Source organism: Callithrix jacchus, chromosome 12 (genome assembly GCF_049354715.1).
Source record: "Callithrix jacchus isolate 240 chromosome 12, calJac240_pri, whole genome shotgun sequence".
Classification (NCBI taxonomy): Eukaryota; Metazoa; Chordata; class Mammalia; order Primates; family Cebidae; genus Callithrix; species Callithrix jacchus.
In genome coordinates this window covers 40,282,906-40,306,662 of record NC_133513.1, presented here as the reverse complement: position 1 = coordinate 40,306,662, position 23,757 = coordinate 40,282,906, and the positions used below count along the sequence as shown (strand labels likewise).

General features: G+C 49.8%; 1 protein-coding gene across 10 annotated transcripts in view; it reads right to left on the bottom strand.

Moving 5' to 3' along the window:
• Positions 1-23,757, bottom strand: part of ARHGAP22 (Rho GTPase activating protein 22) — a 228,674-nt gene that overhangs the window by 143,796 nt on the left and 61,121 nt on the right. For 3 of the 10 annotated variants that reach the window (XM_035267722.3, XM_035267725.3, XM_035267728.3), the window contains exon 1: positions 22,366-22,709. The exons of the other annotated variants lie outside the window; for them this stretch is intronic. In XM_035267722.3, coding sequence (XP_035123613.1) covers positions 22,366-22,399 — 34 coding nt within the window. In that variant the 5' untranslated portion in view covers positions 22,400-22,709. Of the gene's footprint in view, positions 1-22,365; positions 22,710-23,757 lie in introns of those variants that run through there. 10 annotated transcript variants of the gene reach the window in all.

Sequence of the window (23,757 nt, the reverse complement as noted above, 5' to 3'; positions counted from 1 at the left end):
CATCCCCTTCACTCTCCTCTGTCCTAAGGAAAGCTCTTCCCCTCTCTCTGGACAGTGTCAAGACCATCGCTACAGTGATCACTAAGAGGTGCCGTCTTGAACTCTGGAGAAATAATTCTGGGTTCAGATATAATCACACCTGTAATTCTTAGACCTTGGATCCTAACTTGTGACAGGGAAGCGCAGTGCCTGTGACCCACGGTTCTTGCACTATAACTGCAATTCTGTGTGTGTATGGGTATGTGTGTATGCTCTTCCTGCTACACTAGTGATTACAGTTCCCTAAGTCTGGCCTACCCTCTGCCCACAAGGTTCCACGAGCCTGGACCTTTCTTCCATCCCTCTCCCATCCATATTCTGGCAGTAGGAGCTGCACAGTGAGCTCCTACTCATTTGTCAAGAGCCAACTCAAATGACACCTCCTCCATGGAGACTTCCTTCTGAATCTCCTCCAAACAGTCATGCCCTCCCCTACCAGGACAGGTGGCCCATGGCTGGTGATCATGTGTGTGGTTGCCTTTCTGCCACTCTGGACTGAAGGGTGGGGACTAAAGGAGATGATGTCTTACCTAGTTCTGCATGTATGTCCTCATCACTGTGCAGGGCAGGGAAGAAATGTAAGTCATGGTGGCCAAATATCACTTGATACTTAGGGTCTTCCTTATTGTCAGGTATTTTTGTATCTGAACATGACATTAAATACCACATAGCACTCAGGCGGTGTCTAAGGACACATTACAGCTTGGTATTCCCACCTTCACCTCAAGTGTCATATGGCTTGGAGTGTAATCGTGAATCTATCACTTTTACATGGGCCCCTGTTCTGGAAAGCTCCTGCTCACGGACAGCAGCGGCATTCACAGGAGGCCTCATCTCTTCTCCCTATCACCCAGGTAGCTTTGCTAGCTCTATGGGTACCACTAGCCACCCTGGTGTCAGACTGTCTAGGTCCTCACCCGCTCCGCCTTGATTCCCTGTTGCCATCCCTCTGCTGCTGGAGAGGTTGGTGTTGAAGGCTCCATCCTTGCCTTGACTGTGTTTTGGCCCAGAGAAGAAGTAGTTGTTTGCATGCTTGCCCCTGTACACTGAATCTGGATTGGTGATTCCTCAAGAGAGTAGGTTTTTTTTCCAGAGACTAAAGGGAAGGCAAATCAGGGAGCTGAGTGTGGATCACACAGTCCAGGCCTTTCAATGAAAACAACCCCCTCTGAAGCCCAGCAGTGCCCTGAACCTGGGCTTGAGCCCACCAGATCTGTGTTTCAGAATGATCAGCACTTTTTTTCCCCTCCTCTCTGTGGGGCTGTTCCCCATCCTTGTTCCTGTGGATTTAGTTTGCTTCCCGCCTTTATTTCTATGGCTGGTTACTATCCCTGCAAAAGGACACACCGTACATTACCTTTAGATTCTCACATTGATGAGTATTATCATTCTCCTCAATGTGTTATTTAATTAAAAAGATGATGGGACCCAACTGAAGAAATACAGGCTTTGAACTAAGGCTTGAGTTCGCATCACTGCCAGCTCTGTGAACTCTCTGTGCCTCAGCTCGTTAGTCAGAAAACTGGGCCAACATGATAAGACAGCATCTCACCCTGCAAGGCAAGTTTCGCGGAGGGGAGACACTATAACTGCAGAGTGCTTAGATGCATGGGTGCTTAGTAACGGGTTACTATGGTGATGAGGATTAGGATAATGGTGCAGTGGATGTATCGATGCAGAATTTGTTTCTTAAAGCTGGACTCCCAGCAGTGAGGTCACGGGGCAGAGGATGGGCTTTCCTGTCCTCCAGCCCTTTAGGTGCCGCTACACACTGCCTTCTAGAGATGGCATGTGGCTGTATTTCACCACAAAATTATGCTAGTGCGCCACTTTCTGCATCACCAACATGAAATATTATAATTTGAGCATTCCTGCTCCACAGTTTAGTAGGTATAAAATGACACATAGTTATTGTCTTAGATGTTCTGATTTTTGGTGATTAATCACCTGGAACATCTTTGCATGAGCTTCTACTCATTGTATGAGATGTCTGCTCATTGTCTTTGCTCATTCGGCTGATTGTCCACAGCAGGAGGAGCACCGACTCAAACTCAGTGACATAAAAACCCAAAGTCCTGGAGGCCCAGAGCTACCAGGCCCCCTTCCCCTTTCCACAGGATCCCCAGCCCTTCCCTGAAAGTCTCCCCACAGCCTGGAATTTCCAGACACCTACAGCACCACGTACTGCATCTGCACTTCACAGCCCTGGCTGCTCTGTAACCTCGGCAACACTGCATGGAGGACACAGAGTTGGAAGAAAACATCTGCCCAGGTAAGGGTGAGCTGAGCCTCTGATGAGACAGCTGGGGTTGTGCCAGAAGAGAGAGACCCAACAGCATCAGAAGGGGCCTTTGTGCTCCAGGGCTGCCCCTCCCCTTTTCCTCTGTCCCTCCTCTCATCTCAAGCCAGTGAGGGGCTGAGCAGGGCTGGATTCAGCAGCACTCGCCAATCCCTTTCCAGGGCGGGGGCTGCATCAGACCTTGGGAGGTGGAGCTGATGTACACGATGTAATGAGGGTTATCAGGACCCCAGGACTCAGATGGAGCCTGGCAGAGGACTGAGGAGGACAGGGACAGGTGTGTCCTTTTGGTTACTAAGTTTTCTTGTCTGGCTCTCAGTTTGCTCATCTCTAAAATTCCTTTAATGGGTTAAGAATCACTGGTCAAATTAGGTCACCGGTGCCCGGGCTTTTGTAGTGTAATCACGTGAGATTACTACCATGAGATTAGACAGATGTTGTTTCCCCTGGGGGTGAGGGGTCTCTGGAGCTGGTGGGTTGGCTCAGGCCTCCACTGTCTATTCTTGATTTTTCCTTGATCTCTTGTCAGAGAATCTTCAAGGCTATGGAGAACCTTTTGTCCTTCCTTCCACAGATGTTTGCAGAGCACCCTCTGGGGTCTCCAGTGGGGACTGAAGTTGTGGAATATTCTAAGGCTACCTTCCTGATTCTGTCTCTTGCCTTCTATTACAACAGAGCCTGAAGCTGGCTCAAGAAGTGCTTCCAGGACCAGGAATGCACCTGCTCTTCCTTCCACATCCCCTATAGCATCGTGTACAGGGCTGGTGCACATTAGGAGCTCAACAAAAACTCGGTGACTCATCAGCGCAGCCCGACTCCTCTGAGGGCTGCTGCACTGTCTGTCCTGGCAGTGAGCAATGTTGTGAGGTGCTCTCTGTCCAGGCATGCCTGCCCCAGGAAGGGTGAGCTCCCTGTGCACAGCACCATGGACGCTGAGCCTGGCTGAGAGCAGGATCTTGTGCAATCAGTGTGTAAGTGACTGCTGGACTTGCCTGTAGGTACCTCAATGTGGCAAGACAAAGAAGGTCAGCACATTCTGTGCCCTGATGCCCAAGGCCCAGGCATCAGGCCTTCTGAGAGCTTCAGGTAAGGAGGGAGCAGGTATGAGGAGACATGTTCACCCAGAGTGAGGGAGCTGGCAGGCAGGAAGCTCTGGCTGGTCTCTATTTCATCAGATGCAGACATCCCTGAGGGTTCCACCTGCCCCACCCTGGAGGATAGGAAAGGCTGGCTCCAGTCCCCCTGACAGGGAGGCACTTCCTGCAGATGCTACTGAAGCTGCCAAACAAGCCTAGGATTTTCCCCAGCTGATCAATCACATACATATTAGGCTGATGGAGCTTCTTGAAAGGAAAACAATCATTCCTATGATTTATTAATAACCACTGCTCCTGTCAACAGCACTTCCTTTAATCAATTTATTTGGTCCTGTTAATATTTGAACCAGGCCTCAAGTCAAACAGCTCTAGCATTCTAAGGCTCCAGAATGAATCCTAGTTTCTGGAGGGGCCCAGGAGCAGGCCCCAGGCAAGCTCAGGACCCAGGAGAGGTAAAGGGTGCCCTTCCCCTCCGCCCTCCCCAAAGGTGGCTCTTCCACACACAGGCAGGACCATCGTTCACTCATCCATTTGTTCCAGATCTATGGAGCTCCTCCAGGTACAGAGCCCAACTGACTTGATGATGTTCCCTGGGGTGGGGGGGGGGTTCCCTCAGTTTGGCACGGGAAATAAATCTCAACCATCATGTATGGACAAAAGAGCACAGGCCTGGTGGGGCAGGCAAAGGCTGTGTGTGGATGCTGACCCTGAGGCGTGGACCTTCTGCTATAGACCTCTGCTGAGTTCCCTCCATCCAGCAGATGGAGCCCCCAGGCCAGGCCTGGAAGGATACTAGAGTGTGGGATGACCTCGGGGGGGCGGGGCTTAGGTTTGGAAGGAAGGAGCTAGCCTGGCACTTGCAATCAATCTCTTGGTTCACATGAGTGCATGTGCCAAGGGACCGCTGTCACCTCCTCTTGCTGACAGGCATATCTTGAGAGGGTGGCCCACACATCCACCTCTTCCTCACCCCCAGTCCCCACCAACTCCTTGCAGTTGGAGATTTTGGCCTATCCTGATACTGCTCTGACCAAACCCATCCTGAGCTGGATCTCAGGGTCTTAGCCTCTGATACCCTGTGGTGGCTCAGACACTGTTGATCATCCTCTGCTTCTGGAAGCTCTTTCTTTCTCCCCCTCTGCAGAGCCCAGATACCCATGTCTTTGCCCAAGTTTCTTCTACCTCCTCAGCCTGCTTCTGGCCTCAACTTCATCCTCCCAAATCCTGCTGTTGCCCAGGGATGTCCCAGCTGTCTCTATTCTGTTATGAATCCTAGGGCTTTACTTCTGCCCAGATCTTACTCAGGAACTTCAGACTCATGTGTCAAGCCATCTGCAGGACACTCCAGAGAAATGTCTCATGGTTATCTGGGCCTGTGTCCAAAGTCAGCATGCCTCTCTCAAACGTGTTCCTCCTCCCCATTCTCATCCAGGGCTCCACGACCAATCAGACTTAACAGCTTGGACTTGTTCAGACAAATCCCTCCTCATCAAGTCCTAGAGCCCCTTGCTTTCCAAATCTGAAGGTTCTCTCTCTGCATTCTGCCTTCTTTTCATCTCCCCTTTACTGAATTGATTTGTATATGACCATCCCTTACCTGGGCTACTTCCTGACTTTTGGCTCCTGCCTTCCACAAGATTCTCCAAAATAGATATGCAGCTACTAAGGGAGCTACACACAGATCTTCCTACACACAGTTCTAAAAAGTCTTACTCTTTTCACAGAAGTAGTTATGGTGTTTACTACGCACAGAGGAAAATCCAGCCCCAACCCGGCAGTTGTCACCCTGTCACAGCACAGGATCATCCCATGGGGCCACACACCACATCACCTGCCCAGGATCATGGCTGCCAAAGGTGTCTACTTATTACACTCACCTTAAATGCATCCCTGTTTGCATTGGTTGAATCAGAACCTCTAGGGGGAAGGATTCAGAACCTGGGTTTTGAAGCAGCCCAGGTGACTCTGATATAATTACTGACTGGGCTCTGGCCACACCAGATGACTGCCCATCCTAATGGCCTTGCCCTCATCCTCACTGTTAGAGCCCTACCTCCGTTCAAGGTGTGAATCATGCTGGCTCTCCCACAGCCACTCCACTGAAAACCATCTCCTTCTTTTCACTTTAATTTCTTCTTTAAAATAGTGTGAATAGCAGCCTAGCATATAATGTAGTTGTTTGTGCATGTATCTCCTCTTCCCAAGACTGAGAACCAGGGGTTGGGGAAAGAAGAGGAGAGTATCTCATTCATCTCTGTACACCTGGGGCTGGCCAAAGGATGCCTTTGAATTGACAGAATGGTGGTGTCTGAAGAGTGTCTGCCTGGAGCAAGCAGGGAGGGTGGGCTGGAGGGGGGCAGCCAAGGGGACCCAGCTCCCTCCTGGGGAGCTCCGTTTGTGTATGTGTGTGAGAGAGAAATAGACAATGTGTGTGCATGTTTTCAAGTGAGAGTGTGTACATGAATGAATCTATGTATGAGTGTTCATGTGTATGCATGTGCGTGTGTGCCTGTGCATGTGTGCCTGTGCACGTGTGTTTGTGCATGTGTGCCTGTGCACATGCACCAGTTTGGAGTGATCTTAAGTTGGGAATCTGAGATCTTGGTCCAGGTGTCAGTTCACAGAGGAGGGAGACCCCAAGATGAGCGCTTACAGACTCACCCAGGAGCCCTGGAGGCCTGACTCTGATGCTGGGAAACTGGGGAAGCTGATGGGACTAACCAGGGTAGGAGAGGAGGGGCAGACACAGGGGGCGCATCTCCAGGATGCAGAGAGCAGGCAGCCACTCTGAGAGACATTCAGGAAGATAGGTTCCTGACTGATGGTGTGCAGAGGGGGAGGGGGAGGGCAGAGAGCTACTAAAGGGCAAGATGAACTGGGACATGTTGGACTTTCTTTTTATTTATTAGTGTTTTTAAACTTTTATTTTAGGCTCAGGGGCACATGCAGGTTTGTTACATAGGTAAATTGCATGTCACGGGAGTTTGACATATGGATTATTTTATCACCCAGGTACTAAGCATAGGACCCAACAGGTGGTTTTTCGATCCTCACCCTCCTCCCACCCTCTGCCATCAAGCAGGCCCCAGTGTGCGTTGTTCACCTCTAGGTCCATGTGTTCTCAACATTTAGCTCCCACTCCTAAGTGAGAAGAGGCAGTATTGGCTTCCCTTCCGGGCAGTGGTGTGCTTAGGATAATGGCCTACGGTGATGTTGGACCTTCTTAGCCTCTCAGACACCCGAGAGAATAGGTCCAGGAGGAAGTCAGATGTGACCTAGAGGGCGGCTAGAGAGTCAGCTCAGGGAGGCGCTACGCATCAGGACTCACACACAGGAGGAGCTCAGTGAGTGATTTCAATGGTAACAGCAGTTACTAGTCACTGAGTGCTCGGACCCTATATGCTCTGCATGGACTCAGTGCTCTGTATAAATTGTTACATTTGCTTCTGATGGCAAGTGTTATTAATTCTGTTTCTCAGATGTGCAAGCTGAGGTTTGGAGGGCTGAGACAGGCCTCTGGCAGGTGGCACAGCCTCTTTACCAATGTGAGTTTGTGTAACTTCAGGGCCTGTGCGCCTCACCCCTTCATGAAACGGCCACGGGTGACCATGGACTCTCCCAGGAAGCTCTGGAGTGAGAAAGGAGGCCAAGGTGAGAACCCTAAGGAACCTGGCACGGAGGCCAGAAAGAGGCAGTCCGCTTGTGAGAGACACTGGCAGGAGCAGCCAGAGAGAAGGGAGAACTGCCAGGAAGACGGTAGTGTAGGAGGCCCTGAGAGGGTTGTGGGGAAGGGGTGCACACAGACCCACTTATCCCCACCTCCCCTGACCTTCCCCTCCCCTCCATCAGTGGGTGCAAATTACAGTCAGACAGGAAGAATAAGCCCTGTGGTCTATTACACAGCAGGCAGACTGTAGCTAATAACAAGACTGTGCATTTTAAGACAGCTAGAAAAGTAGATCTTGAAAGTTGTCACCACAAAGAAATGGTACAGGTTTGAGGTGACTGACAAGCTCACTACCCTGATTTGATCATTATGCAATGTACACATGTACTGAAACATTACACTGCACCCCACAGGCATGTACAATTATTATGTGTCAACTATAAACAAAATTTTCAAAAGCAGGTAAAGCACATGCCAAGGGAAGAGAGGTAAGGTGGCAGAGTCATGGGTGGAGGACTGCGGGTGCACGAAGGCTGCCTTACAGAGAGAGGATAACGGGGGATGGGTGGGGAGTGCGGCAAAGGAGCCTGGAGAACTTTTTCCGGAATGTTCCCTGCAAGCAGGAGAGGAGAGGGGAGTGTGCTGGAGGGCAGGGTGGCATGGAGGGGCAGGGTGCACCTTGCTAAGACAGGAGGAGCCCGAGCTGGTTTAAGTGCATTTGGACTGGCAGAGGTGGAGGCTGTGGGTAAGGGTCAGGTGGGGTGATGAGTCAAGAACAAAATTCCCGGGAGGTGACAAGATGTGGAGCCTGAGCTCAGGTGGTTGGAAGTGAGCATGAGGTGGCAAGACACTCTCCACGGCTGCGGCAGGGGGCAAGAGGTGCCCTGCAGCAGAAACGAGGCCTTCATCTGCTCCAAAGTGCCCTACCAGCTGGGCCCTACCTGGTGGGGTTAGAGAGCTTATGTGTTCCCAATGGCCCTTCTTGTTCTCGTCATGACAATGCCCCCACCCCATGCCTCTGTTGTCCTGAGCTGCGTCTGTGCCAGAGTGCCCATAAACCCTTGGGTGGCCTGGTCCAGGCTGTGCAGGTCACACTGAGCCCTGCCATTTGGCCTGTGAGGGAGGATGCAGGCTGCATGCCTCCCCAGTCACTGAGGACAGTAGACTTGGCTCTCACTGCGTGACTCTGGCCTGGCTGTCCTGGGGATGCTGGAGGTGGACGTGGGGGTATAGCTTCCTCTGAGGGTGAGATGGGAGAAAGAAGAAACTCAGTGCATAGGCAGGGTAGGGCTGGGGTGGGTGGGCAGTGGAAGGGATGGATGTGCACAAGAGCCTGTGATGGCCAGAGCTAGGGCCAGGCAGGTGACCTGAATAATTTCACTTATTCCTCAGAGCAACGCTAATTTCTCAGATGTTTGAATTGAGACTCAGAGAAGAGAAGAGTTTCCTCAAGGTCATACAGGATTATTCTTACGTGGCAGAGCTGGGATTCAAACGCTGGCTGGTTCTGCTCACTGTGGACACTACAGTTCTGAGCCTGCATCTGGAGCCTGAGCAGCCCCTAAGTGCTTCAGCTCAGAGCCTCCAGAGAAGAGGAACGCCAGGGTAAGGAGGGTACCTGTGAACCCACAGACTCGAAGAGAAATGAAGCCTGGGATAAAAACACGTTAATTTGAACTCAAGTAGCCAAAACCCTGGGTGTAGGCAAATGGAATTCAAGTACCCAAAGTTTGTTCATTATTAGAGGAGGGCAAAGGGCTGCGCAACGCCAAGGCACCCTGAGGTGCAGGGTCAGCAGAGGATGCACCGATTCACACATCCTCCCATCCACGAGGGATCCTTCATTTCTCAGAATTGAAGCAACTGAAGAAGTGAATATGCAATGGAAGGGAAAGGAAATACAAATAACCACCAGCAGGAGCAGGGATGCTGAACTTCAGCAGTGAGAGGGAAAATGCAGACAACAGCTGTATCGAGTGCCCGCATTGTGTGCCATTTAGATAGGTACTTATTTGTAAAAGTTTGGTGATGTCACATGTTGGTGAGGTTGTGAGTAATCCTAAGTCACATACAGAGAATAATTGGACTGTATTCATTAAAATTAAAAACGTGCATCCTGGGCAACATGGCAAAACCCTATATCTACAAAAAATACAAACATTTGCTGGGCATAGTGGGTGCCCCTGTGGTCCCAGCTATTCGGGAGGCTGAGGTGGGAGGATTCCTTGAGCTTGGGAGGCAGAGGTTGCAGTGAGTGGATACTGTATCACCGTATTCCAGCGTGAGCAACAGAGCAAGACCCTGTCTAAAAAAACCCCAACAACCACAGCAACAATAACAACAAAACATGCACCCTCTGCAACCTAGCGATTGTGCTGCTCACCTCTATCCTGCAGACAGAGCTGCAGTGCATGGGTAGTCATAACCAAGGATGCCCACTGATGCCTAAAAGTGCAAAAACCTGAGTGCCCATTAGTGAGAAAATGGCCAAATAAACTGTGCTGTATTCACATTAGAAAAGACTTGAAAAGAATGACATCAAAATATACATGCTAATGTGGTCTGCTTCTTTTTTTATCCAGCACCTCGGCTCTCTTCACTGCTTGTCTCCAATTCCTGCTCTATTCTCTCTCTCTCTCTCTCTTTCTCTCTCTTTTAGACACAGTCGTGCCACTATGTTGCCTAGGCTAGACTCGAACTCCTGGGCTCAAGCAATCCTCAGCCTCCCAAGTGGCCACCGCACCTGGCTTCTGTTCTCTGTTGAGCATGCTGTAGTCAGGCTTCGCCAATATCTGTTCCACCAGAACTGCTCTTACCACATTGGCAATGATTCTCATATTGTTCAACCCAGGGATCTAGTCAGTCCTTCCACTCTTTGACCCTTTGGCTGCACTTGACTGTGAGGCTGATTCCTCCGTTTACTGGGACCACTTTGTACCCTTGGATTCCAAGATCATATTCTCCACTTCTCCCCTCCCTCACTGGCTGCTGCTCCCATCTCCTCATCTTCCTGACCTCTCAGTGCTGAGTGTGCAGGGCTAGTCCTTGGCCCCCATGTCTGTTGATACCTCTGCCTCATGGGTTTGGACACCATTAGTGCACAGAAGGCCCTCATGTGACTCAACCCTGGACTCGACCCTGCCAACGCTGCACGTCCAAAGCAGAACTGCTGGTCTTTCCCTGCCCTGGACCCCACACCTCCCATGGTATCTCCATCTTGGCCAGTGGATACCCCACGCTCAGACCTGCCGTGCTTCCAGCTGCTTTGTTTCTTACCCGAGTTACTCATGCAGCCTCTTCAAAACAGTGCAGCCAGCGAGAGTTCTTAAGCGTGGGACTTAGTTCTTAAGCGTTGCTCCCTATGCAAACCCTGTGGGCTCCTGAGCTCTCTCAGAGCAAGATTCAGATCCCACACTATAACACTACGGCCTACAAGGGTCCTGGGGACTGGCCACGTGGCCTCTCGTCCTCCTCTGTCCTCTCCTGTCCTGGCCACAGTGGCCTCTGCTGTTCCTGCAGACATGTGCCCAGCACCCGGCTTTGCGCCTGCCATAGGTTCTCTGCTCACTGGTTCCTCCTGGATCCCCTAGGGTTCTTCTCTCAGCCCCTTCACTCTTTACTCAAATGTCACCTTTTCAATGATGCCTCTCTTACCACTCTTTGGAAACTGTATCCCCACCCCTCCATCTCCCCTTTCTGCTTTACTTCAACATTTACTTCATTATATTATAGAAGTGTGGAAGAAAGCAAGTGGCAGAACAATACACAAGACATAAAACTACAGTAGTCCCCCCTTATCCAAGGGGAAATCTGTTCTTAGACCCCCAGCGAATGTTCCCAGACCCCCGGGGATGCCTGGAACCACAGATCGTACTGAATCCTGTATACGGTTTTTCCTATACATGCATATCTATGACAAAATTTAATTAATTAGTTGGCACCACACTCTTGTGCTTTGGAGCCATTATTAAGTAAAGCAAGGGTTACTATAAGACAAGCACTGTGATACGGTGACAGTACGTTTGATAACTGAGATGGCTACTGAGTGACAACAGGCAAGTTCCTTAGACAGGGTGGAGATGCTGGACAAAGGGAGGATTCACATGCTGGGCAAGACAGAGCGGGACAGCGGGAGATTCCACCATGCTGCTCAGAACAGTGCACAATTTAACTTATGAATTGTTTATTTCTGGACTATGGGTGTCCATGGGTAAGTGAAACCCCAAACACGATACTGTGGATATGTGGGAACCACTTTACATAAAAAAGAAAGAAAAACAAAAATCCTAACAAAGACATCATAATGTATTCTCAGCGGGTGCTGGTGTTCATACACAGTTAGGTCTGGGAGGAACATATCCCACCTAGAATGGTGATAATGTTCCTGAAGGGAAGCCTGGAACTGTTATATTGCACATTACATGAAGGGAATGAATTTGTTGATTATGTAAATTACAATGAAAAGTTTTAAATGAAAGAGTTCTTTTGGAGTGGAGCTGAATCCCTTACAGGAGACCTAAAATAGCAATCAAAGGATCATTATTTGATACATGCTTATGAGTATCTGAGACAATTACCACACTAGGCTCTGGACTACAACAAACAAGAACACAGCCTCTGACTGCACAGAGCTCCTAAGCTAGTGGGAGGTTAAACCAACCATCTCGCAACGACGGGCCAGGATGCTGGTGGAAACCTGAACCATGCCCATCTGTGGGCCTTCCATGAAACCACCATTGGGGACTCTGAGTGAGCATGCTGGTCCCTCTCTGCAAGTGAGCTGCTTGGGTGAGCATGGGACTCCAGCCTGCCTCCTCCACCCCGTCTCTCTCTTGCCAACCAGGGACTCAGTGAGAGCGTGTGGATGTGTACTGACAAGAGCACCTGGTAGGTGTCAAAGTTCATATGATCTGTATGACGTTGCTCTCAGATCATATGGATATGTTGAAGTTCTGCGCAAATTCTCTTGTTTCCCTTTTTCTGTGTCTGTGCCCCTCCTTACCCCCAACTGTGCTTTCCTCCCAACTGTCTTGTGGGGGGGTGGTTTCTCAGGACTGCTGGCAGGTTTTGGAAGACTGGCTTTGGCTACTGGAACCTGTTTTGCCCGTGTACTGGGAGGACTGGAGTGGCTAGGAGTTTGTATCATTCGCCCCCCACCCCCTGGCCCCCACACCAGGAGCTTGAAAGCCCCTGACCAACTTTATTTCTAGCAAGGTACAGGGGTGTACTTCACACTTGGAAATTCCTTGGGGATTCTGGCTGAGACCTCCCTTTCCTGGGCTTTGCACCTGGCTCCCGTCCTGTTTTCTGATCCCTGTACCCCCACCCTCTAACTGTGTCCTCTGAAGGTTTCATTAATAGATTACTGCATGTGAATCCTTATCTCAGGGTCTGCTTTGATTTGGAGACCCCCATTGAACACATTTGATGGCTTTCAGGACCTTCTGAGTAGACTTGTGGCAGCCTTGGCCTTTGGGCAGCTGTGGGGCTCTCAGTTCTGGAGATGCTCCCTGGGGGGAGGCACCCTGCAGCAGGCCAGGGATGTTTCCTATTTGCAGCTCTGTGAGTGCAGTCCCTAGAGCATGGAGAAGTGGCTGCAGGACAGGAGAGCTGAAGACGATTGATTTATAAAAGTCAATGAGATTTTAAAGCTGGGCTGGGAAAAGAGCAAGATGGATCTCAGAGCTGAATTGATTTAAAGGGTAAGCATTGAAGCCAAAAGATTGATTGAGAAGAGGGAGGTGAGGTATTGGAAGAGTCACTCTAAACGGGCTGGCTGGGAAGAGACGGTTTTATAAAGGTAATGCAATTTGCAGCCAAGGGCAAAGAGGGCCTCCTTCAGGGTCCCACACTGTCCTGGGAAGTCTGCATGAACATCATATGATTTATTATCTGATGGTTCTTGAGTGCCCCTGCTTCTAAAAACTTGTGCGTGTGTGTGTGTGCGTGTGTGTGTGCGTGTATGTGTGTGTGTGTGCGTGTGTGTGTGTGTGTGTGTGTATGTGTATTTTTTTTTTTTTTTGACAAGGTCTTGCTGTGTTACCAGCCTGGAGTGCAGTGGCATGATCATAGCTCACTGCAGGCTCAGCCTCCTGGGCTCAAGTGATTCTCCCACCTCAGCCTTCTGAGTAGCTGGGATTACAGGTGTGCATGACCATACCTACCTAATTTTTTTTTGAGTGATGCTATGTTGCCCAGGCTGGTCTCAAACTCCTGGCCTCAAGCAATCTTCCCACCTCAGCCTCCCCCCTTGGAAGCCTCTCTCCTCTCTCTGGACTTTGTTCAGGGGCTGCTGCCCAGGACCCCAGCTGCTTGCTGTTTCTGCTCTGTTCAGATGAGCAGGCCATTCACCAAGAGCCTGGGATCAGTAGAATCAATATAATTCCATGTCAATTGTAAATTTCATTTTCTGCCTGCCTATGAGCCATTAGCTTAGATCAATACATTCTCTACCCTTGGTTAAGTAATCACTTGGGCTGGTGAGGATTTCAGTGCTGGAATTACAGGCATGAGCCCATACACCCACCTTAATGTGTGCCTTGAGTTCTTCCTGGCTCTAATTGGCCACCTGTTTGTCCCTAAGTCCCCATCTAAGGGGTCTAGAGAATGAGCCCTCCTAATGAGCCTCAGCTCAGTGTGAAGAACTAGAGCCAACAGGGTACACAATCTCTCCATTCCTGCCCCTGGGAGTGAAAAAAAATATTAACTTTTAAAATAGTGATTAGATAGACTAGAGAGTTTGGATTTTTTTTTTCATACTGAGTACTTTAGTGATTTAAAAATCAATAGAAAAGATTGTATTCTTGAAAGTTATTTTCATCAGTGCTTCCTGGGTCTACCCCTGGCTCAGCAGAGGCTGGTCTTCAGCAAGGGCGGTGGTAAGCCGGGAGACTCTTGAGCGTTTGTTCTTTACTTCCATGTGGGAGGCAGCCCGAGATTCCAGTGGATCTGGTGTTCAGATTATGGGGCCTCCTGTGTATCCACCTGTGAGAGCCACTGCATACGGAGATGCAAGACACACACCTACCCTGGCAGAGCTAACGGGGGACAGACACCCCAACACCAGGACTTGCTGTCACTTATAAAGGGAGAAGGGAGCACGAAGGCAGAAGCAAGACAGTAGTACTTGGCGGGGGTGGGGACTGGCTGGAGAGGGCAGAGAGGCCAGGGTGAAGTGAGGAGGGATGAATGAATTCGGTGAGCCTCGCTGTGGGGGTGAAGAGTGTGCCCAGCAGGGGAACAGGAAGATGCAGAAAGTGAGAGAGTGCAGGGTCCAGCCCAGGAAGTCTCGCTCCACTCCCAGACTTTTCACCCTGACTCTTCTAGGACCCACGTTCCTGCCTTAGGAAAGACCATCGTGTAAGCCCCTGTCAGACTAATGAAAACAGCCTCTGAGAAAATGCAGCCTGTTGGATCTCTTCCAACTTCTGCCTTCAGCCCATTCTGGGGTCTGTCTTGCTGTGGCTCCTTGGAAGAGGCCATATCCCTTTTTCAGAGTGGAGACAGTTTTCTCTACATCCTCAGCGATCGGAGATATGGGTCCAGTGTGGCTGTGATATGGAGGGCCTCTGTGAGCCGGTGCTCAGCTTCTCCCTCTCACACCACACACCTCGGTCTCTCCAAGCTGACAGGTCCCACATGGGCCATTGGGCCACATCTCTGACCATATGTGTCTGCCACTCCCTTTCCTTGGTCTCATGACTCTGCTGGTGAGTCCCGATTCACTTTTGAAGGGTCAGTGTCAGTGCAGTGACTTCCTAAGGTACGTAGACCCCTCCGGTAGGCTCTCAATGCAGAATGGTTGACTTCCATCCCTTATGCTGCCCCTGGGACCTTGCTGACACCTCTGGCTGGACATGCGCCTCTCCTTCATAAACGTGTGTCTCATGTCTGTGAACGTGAGACAGGAATCTTCAAGTTTGAGAGACTGTGGGAGGTCATGCAGATGCACAGGATTCCAAGTCCCGAGGCCCTTTAGCCTCGGGTTTCTATCTCTAAATGCTGGCCAGATATGGATCCTGCTGCTTTCTAGACTGTGGTGAGGAGAGGATGAAATGAATGGGCAGCTTGCTTTGAGAGCAGTGAAGTGCTGAGTGGACAGTGTTGACCCTGCTTCTTGCTCCCACAGGCTGAGCCCCTCAGAAGCCTCTCTCCTCTCTCTGAACTTTGTTCAGGGACTGCTCTCCAGGACCCCAGCTGCTTGCTGTTTCTGCTCTGTTCAGATGAGCAGGCCATTCACCAAGAGCCTGGGATCAGTAGAATCAATATAATTCCATGTCAATTATAAATTTCATTTTCTGCCTGCCTATGAGCCATTAGCTTAGATCAATACATTCTCTACCCTTGGTTAAGTAATCACTTGGGCTGGAGAGGATTTCAGCAGAGTCAGGGCAGGGTCCTGACTGTTTGCCTGTCTGGCTGCCTTGGACAGTGGAGTCCAAGGTAGCCTCCTGGCCCACGCCTAACTCAGTTCAGGCCCTTCTTGCAAATAAATAATTTATCCCCACCTTCAAACAGTAAGGTCATGGCCTGTTCTCCAGCTGTCTGGGGCTTCAAGGCTAGCTTGGAGCTGCTCCAGCCCAGCACCTAACAGCACTGTGTGTTCTGGGCATCTAAAAGCACTGGTCAGGTGGGCGCACTTATGAATGTTTGGCATCTTCAATGGGAAGAGAAACTCTGTTTCCCTATCAGCTGGTCAGAGGTATCTGGGAAGAAGGAGAACGTGAGGGTTGGTGGGGGAGGAGGCTTGAGTTTGCAGCGCCCCTCTTCTGGGCACAAACAGCCTCCTTCATCTCCTGGCATGAACCTCAGGCAGCAGCAGATGGACTGGTGGCCTAAGGGTTGGGTGGAGGGTGGTGGCTGGGAGTGTTTGTTCTTAGCTTCTGGTGTTGAAACACTCTGGTACTTACAAACTCTGCAGGGTGGGGAGCTGCCAGCTGCTGCCCAGCCCATAGCTGGCACTGGGGGAAGAGTGTCTGGAAGCATAGGAACCCAGCTCTCCATAGAGAGGAGAGGGCCCCTATGTCTCCCTCTCCTTCTCTGCAGGTGGCAGATGGGAAAAACCATTGCTCCCACAAGCATTTACCCTCTCTCCTTGCCCTCAGGGCCACTCCCTGCTCACCTGCTGCCCCCACTGCAGCCTGCCTCATTGCCTAAGGCTCCAGTCAGTCACCCCACTCCATTGTCTAAAACCCTGCCTGCATGTGGGACAAGCCCACTCCCTCATATCACCTTGTCCTCCCACTGCCTTCCTGCATTGCAGCCACCACAGGGGCACACTACTTGCCCCAGGTTGGCATCTCTGGACTTTGGCACAGAAGCTTTCACCACCTGGGACAGCTCTCCTCTCTTGCTGCCTGGATCTGAGCTTGGCGTGTAAATCTGAAGGTGCATACTACATATTCAGCAGCCTTTGGGTTCTGGATCCCAGAGGCCCCCCTTCCTGACTGGGTATACTTCCTGGCTGGCAAGTTCTTTATCCTTTCTTGGACTCAATTTCCTTATTTGAAAATGAAGCTATAGTGGTCTCTTTCTCAATGGGAAACCTTGAGGATGAAGGGAGATAATGCATGTGGCTGCATGTGATAGGTGCAACAGGACTTCAAACAGGAAGTTCCAACAGGCCTCCAAGCCACACCGGGTGTGACATTTTAAAGTGAGGGCCAAACCAAGAAACATGCTTTCAAAGAGGTAGGTCAAAGCCAGTTATGATGGACTGGAAATGTTGACCTGGTCTTATATGCTGCAAACAAAAGTGACCCTAGGGCATCTCTGTCCAGGCATTCCCAAAGTTAACCCAGGGCCTGCCAGGTGGGGACACTTGAGGGCACAAATAAAGTCATTTCGTGTGCTGTGCTTGCTCCACACCATGTCCCATGAGCTCAACGGGCATTAGCGTGGTTGTTGTGATTATTCAACACTTGCTAAGTGCATGAAGAGTTAAATCGGTGTCTGACTCCTCATTCGAGCAGGGAGGGGAAGCTATCTGAGCCTGCAGTGTTTGGAATAGCTAATCTTTTTTTTTTCCCCAGGAATACAGGAGTGAAAGTAAAATAGCAGCCAAATCTGGGATTCCTCAACATCACCAGGTGGCAGGGGCCAGGCTCGTCTGAACCCACCACACACCTTTGCACCCATGGCCAACCCTGGTGAGGGCTGACTCCTCAGGTTGCCCATGCTCTGTGTTCCATCAAATACCAATTCCCCTCTCCTTTCCCACTAGCCTGCTGCTTGACCAGGCTGCCTTTCAGGGGAACAAATCCAGGACAAGCCAGGACAGCGTGGATGGCTGTCTCCACCTTTCATTTTGGCCCCTGCACGTGGGGATAGCATTGTGCACACCTGCCATGGAGACAGGTGCTTGTGAGGGCTGGACAGCATTCGACAGCTTTGTATTGCTGGCATCGCTGGGGGCATGAGCTGCTGAGTGACACATCAGCCTCCATCTGCCTCCGCACAGCACCGGATTTGGGAGGGAGGCTTCTCACAGTCTTGTGTTTAAGCTGCTCCTGCTCTTATTAGTAGTGCAGTTTTGAGCATTTTACTTAAATTACTCTGCCTCTATTTTCTCCCTTGTCTCACAGAGTTGGTGTAAAGATTAAAATGGGACATTTGTATGTAATGGAAGGTCCAGCTCGCATCTGGCACATTCTCAACAGTCAATAGAGATTGTCTCACTTTCCTTCCTTCCTTAAAGAGGAATGTGGAAGGACTGTTTGTGGCCTTTAATGTATTAACAATAGAAAGTCATATCCTTGATTCCATTTATATAAAATTGAGGAATAGATAAGATCACTCTAGGGTGCTAGAAATCAGAAAAGTGTCAACCTGGATGGGAGAAGGGTGGGGGTGACTGGGAAGGCACAGGAGGAAACTTTTTGGGCTCAAGGAAAATGCCTTCTCTCTTCGTCTTCAGGCTGGTCACTGAGAGAACACTTAAGATTTGTGCATTTTACTCAGTAAGTTATTCCTTAATGGGAAAAAAAAGTTCTAGAGATAAGCAATGAAAATCCTAGAAGACTACTCAAAAATAGTCAGATGCAATGTGATTTGAGGCCATTGTTGTTCAAAGATCCTCAAATTGGGAATTTTTATTTTTTCTAATCAGGTTCCCCAGGATTTGTCCCAGACTCTTTGCTAATCTGAGGGCCTCTGTAATTTCACTTCAGTTCTGAGCAAATTTTTAGAAAGGACAGACAAGAGAGAGCTTGGTCCTTGCCATGAGGTGGAGGACTTGTTAGTAGCAGAGGATGTTCAGGTTTGGGGACCTCTGCTGTGGCGGAAGGTATCAGCTACAAGCAGCGGTGTCAGGGGCAGGCCTGGACATAAAGAGTCTGCTGGGGGCATTCCCTTTGCCCCTCCTTCTCCAGAGCAGGCTCCTTTGAGGCTGAGCTCTAGCCCACAGCCTGGATGTAACCCTCCATGAGTGGTTTTAACATGCCCCCTCTTCAGCATGCCTCACCAACCCCTCTGCTAAATCTTTGTCCTCTCTCTGAATCAGGCAAAGTCAGATGCTGTGTCCCCTAATTAGGTGACTGTTCCTTAGCTGCTTCACTCTCAGTGCCAAGAAGGTGGTGAGGGCTCTCATAGGGACCCCTCACGGTACCTGACAAGCCTGGGCAGGGGCATCATGGTGTTGCCAAGGGTACATCCTGGGAGCCACAACATTCATAACTAAGTAACCGAGGAGGCCTGCTAACCCAATGAGTGTCCCTGAAGGTCAGAATCTTCCAGGGCTCTGAAGGATCCCCAGTTTTAGCAGGTGTGAGGTCAGTTGGCCTCTGGGCTGGGCTGTCATTCCCTAACCACTTTTCAAGTAGTTCTACAGCCTTGGGGCAAAACCCAGCAATGTCCTTTCCCTTGACTTCCATTCCCCACCCCACAGAGGCAGCCACTTTCAACCTTTGTCATTGGTTCTTTTAGTATTTACTCCTACATTTCTAGATAGTATTTATTTATTACCACTTCTCATTTTTTTCCTTTTAAGTGTTATCTATTAACTTCTTACTATAAAAGATGAAGATTTTGTTTCTTCTACTCCTGTCTCCACCATGCGTAAGTACCCACTCCACCCTCCCAATATAGTTATATTATGATTTTGGTTAGATCAACAGAATTTTCATTATTAGCATCATTTAATTGCTAGTCCCACTTGAGGTATGTTGTATATGTTAATAATTTTTCTTTTGTGAATCACTTTTGTTTTCCCTGGAGTTCATAATTGCCTTGCTTTTTTTATTTGCTTAGTTTTCTGCTGGGTATCAATAATCCAACCTTAAACATTCTATCAGTTGTCTAAATCTAATCTCCATGTGTATAGATGCACCTTCTTAAAAATATTGCATTTTACCACTAAAAGAATCTACAGCTCTCATGGAGACATACAGGGCCACGTGCGGTGGTCTTCAGATAGTGTTGGGTTACGGAGAAGGCAGAGGGCTTAGCATTGGATAAACTGAATTTAAGTCCCACATTTATTGGCTGGGCAACTGTGATTCTCCTTCAGCATTTGTCAAAATGATAGCAATAATATTATATTATAGTGCAGTCACAAGAATTAAATAAGGTAGATTCAACAAAAATACCTGGAGCATGGGTACACAATAAATGTTGGTTTACTTTCTTGTGGGACAATCAAAAGAATAAGGCCATTGAAGGTATTTCATCACACGAATAGACCTTTTTCTCCCCACCCTCAAAGGCTCTGAACATTCATCAAGGCTCCGGAGACACTGACACTCCTGCTAAGGGAGATGGTTACAGCTGCTATGACTTTGCCTATCAGTCTGATGATTTCCTCTAAAAAAGGAGCATCCTTAACAGCAACATCAATTTTATCCTGAAATATTGCAAACAAAGACAGAAATTCTAAAGAGAAAATGTATACAAGTTAAAAACATCTAAATCTAGAAGAAAACCCTCTAATATAAAAGTAAAGGGCAAGCAACAAATTGGGAAAATATTTGCAACATATAAGTCAGTGAAAGGCGAGGCCAAATTTCCTAAGTACTGGGCCAGCTAGGGCAGAGACAGGGCTCCAGCCACCCAGGCAAATGCCTTTTCCTCTATCCAGCTATTCATCCATTAATTCAAAAAACACAGGTTGAATGTCTACCAGGTACCTGGCATTGGGGATATGATGATGCCCCAAGACAGAAATGGTTCCTGCTCTCGTGGAGCTCTTAGAGCCTTGCAAGTGACACGTATTCACCAAACAGTCAGATTCAGGAGTATACAACTGCAAACTATGGTAAATGCCAGAAAGAAAAGGAGAGATGGAGCAGAGGACTCAGCCTAGACTGGGGTGTGTGGGAAGACTTCCCTGGCTGGCAACACTTGAACTGAGAGCCAGAGGGCATATAGGAGTTAAGGTGTGTGTGTGTGTGTGTATGTGTGTGTGTATGTGTGTGTGTGTTTATGTGTCTGCATGCATGCACACAAGTGCGCGCACACATGCTCACACATGCATGTGGGCACATGTGAATGTGGGAGGCATTCCAGGGGAAAGAAGGATGTGCAAAAGCCCCATGGTGGAAGGCTGTATGGCTAGCACACACCCACTAGATGCTGTTAGCACCCTTCAGCTGGAATAACCAAAAACATCTCCAAACAGTACCAAATGTTCAAATGTTCCCTGGTGGGGTGGTGGAGGGGGTACAAATTGCTTCTGGTTGAGAACCATTGACTTAAAACAAATGTTTATGAGAAATCTGGAATTTCAAAGACAGGCTGTCTGTAAGTCCCTTTGCTGAAGCACTGGTCTCTTACTAGCACTGGCCAATAGAAATATAGAAAATATGGGTCACATATGTACTTGTAAATGTTTTAGTAGCTCTATTAACAGAATGTAAAATAGGTAAAATTAATTTTAGTAATAGATTTTATTTAACCCAATATATCCAAAATATTGTCATTTCAGTAAAATAATTATTAATGAGATATTGTACATTCTTTTTTTGAACTAAATCATCAAAATTTGGTGTGTCTTTTTCTCATTCTGTACTAGTCACATGCTAAGTGCTTGCTGGCCACACGTGGCCAGTGACCAGCTCATTACACAGGAGTGGGAGGGTGGAACTAAGCTTGTGCAGAGGCATCTGGTCTGTCCTATCCCTTGGGTCATCATCAGACTTGCCCCCTCCTCAGCAGAGCATACAACACCCTCCTTTGCTCACTGGGCTCTGCAGGTTCCATTCCATCTGAAAGCACCCCACAAAGGGGGTGCCACAGGCTCCAGTCTGTCTGAGAGCACCCTGCAGAGGGGGTGCCGACAGCTGTGGAACACACTGGAAGGCCAGTCTCATCCAGGAAAATCATCCAAGTGCTCGCAGTGTGCTAATAAGATGGGTGCTTTCCCTGTGAATCCACAGGAGGCTGGAGGCCCTCTGCCACAAACACCTGGTGAGACAAAAACTGTTTCTAAGCTCCCAGGCAGATGCTCCATCCACCTCCAAAGACCCATCCTCCATTGCTTACAAAAGAAACTCAGCCCTCTCAAATACTGGCCACTTGAAAAGACACATTCTATTTTCTTAAAAGACAGATGTCCTCATTTAAAATGACACTTTCCCTGGCCAAGAAGTGCTGATTCTAGCCCCATACAGTGGCCGAGTCTTCAGGTCACTGTGCTGGGACGCTGGCTGAACACAGGCTGGCGAGCCCAGTCCTGGATTCTCCTGACCCTCATCTCTTACTGGTCTGACTCTGCTCCCCCATCTACCCGTCCTGGCCCCAGGCCCTGCAGTTTTCTGGGTGTTCTCCTGGCAGGAAAGCCTGCCTTCCCTGGGCCTGCTTGAGGAAATGCTGCCTGCAGAGCAGCGGGAATGAAGACCCTCGCTTGCACCCAGCTGTTTCTAGAAGCCAGGGTTTTGCCTTCCCTGGTAAGGACTGCTTCTATGTTGGCCACAGGGCAAATCTTGGGCATTTCCTTTAAAGTAAAGAAGCAAAGTTTCCTTAAAGTTGCCACCAGGTCATATGGCGCGACCGAGGGACTTTGTAAAATGTGGAATGTGGGACGAAGTCTGCCCACCCACAAGGGAACTAAGCCGGCCACCGCCCTTTTGCAATCTCAAGTCGGGTCCGCACTCAGTCCGGGAGTTTCACGAGGAAGGGCACTTCCTCAGGAGGATGCTCACCATTCAGCGGCAATGGTCCCAGAACGCCCGCCACAAGTGACACACGGCGTGACAGCTGGCCAAGTGTCCGCGCACGTTTGCCAAGAGGTACATGCGGTGCCCAGAGAAACCCCAGAAAGTTGGACTTACCCCTCCTGGCCTGCTTGATCTTGGGGCTCAGCATGTTCCTGCAGCCTCCCGGCCAGCCCCGCGGGGCCGATCATACTGTCATCCACTTGCCTTTGCTCGTCCTCGCGCCCAGTTGCCCCTCATGCCCAGCTCACTCGGGCCCCCTTGGCTGCTGGCGTCACTTGTCAGGCTCCCTCGGCTCCCTCTCCTGGCTCCGGACTGACGGCTCGCCTTGGACTACATAAACCTTGATGCATTATTTATCCATCCCAGAATTAATTCCCATCCAAGCAGACCATTAAAGCCTCAGTAATCACTGCTGATCAATCACTGGACCAGGGCGGGGCAGTCCCTCAGCCTGGTCTGAGCGCACGCGTGGCTGTCCAAGCCCGGCGAGAGGGGGCGGGGCCGGGCCGAGGGGGCGGGGCCGAGGGGGGGCAGGGCCAGCCTGAGACAAGGGGCGCGGTCCTGGCTCGGGAGCGCATACTGGGGTTCCGGCCATCCTCTGCTGAGGATAGAGGAAAAGCGCCCGGCTGCCGCCGCCGCCTGGGGGCCACACTCCCTGCCAAGGCCCGGGTGGGAGAGCGCTTTGGTGAGAGGGTGGCCAAGACCCCTCCAGGGCCCAGCCCAAGGGGACCAGCTTATGAGCTCAATGTTTGAAGTGTTGAAAGTCAGGTGTGTCTGGAAAGGAGCTAGCAGTCTGGCAGTGTTAGCTCCTTAGGAGACTCCCAGCAAGAATATATGCCTGCTAGGGATACTCTTTATGCCTCCTTAGTAAGGTGACAGGAATAAGGCGGCAGGAAGCACTTAGTTCAGGGCTCTGCACTGAAGAGAATAGTGACTCTCTGCTCAATGCCATGTTTCTGTTTGATGCTGGCATAATTTTAAAGGGTGCATACTGGGGCTTTGTGAGGAGGGGAATCCAGCCTCAAGATGCTAATAATTACCCAAGGAATGCAATCATAACAATATCTACCATTTATTAGGCACCTACTATGTGTCAGGCACTGAGGCTGGTGCTTTACATTCAATATCTCATGCAACCCTCAAACTCCTGAGGCAGGTGCTATTATCGTCGCTTTCAAATCTGGAAAACAAGGCACAGCAAGGCTGAATCACTTGCCCAAGGTCACATGGTACCAGGCAGCAGGGTGGGCACTGGAACCCAGGGCTGTGTCCACAGCTTCTGCTGCTCTGTGATGCCAGCCTCTCCACCTTATTCCCATCACTGCATAGTGACTGCTCCTGGCTTGAGCCCCAGATGAACTTGCTGAACGGTAAGCTGCCTCTGCGCCCCTGATAAACACCGGTTTTATCCTCTCAGGCATCTGAGCGTGGGGCTATTTGGGCCTGAAGACTGTGTGACCATTTCAGTAGCTGGTAAGGAGGGATTTAAACAATGCCCTCTCCTGC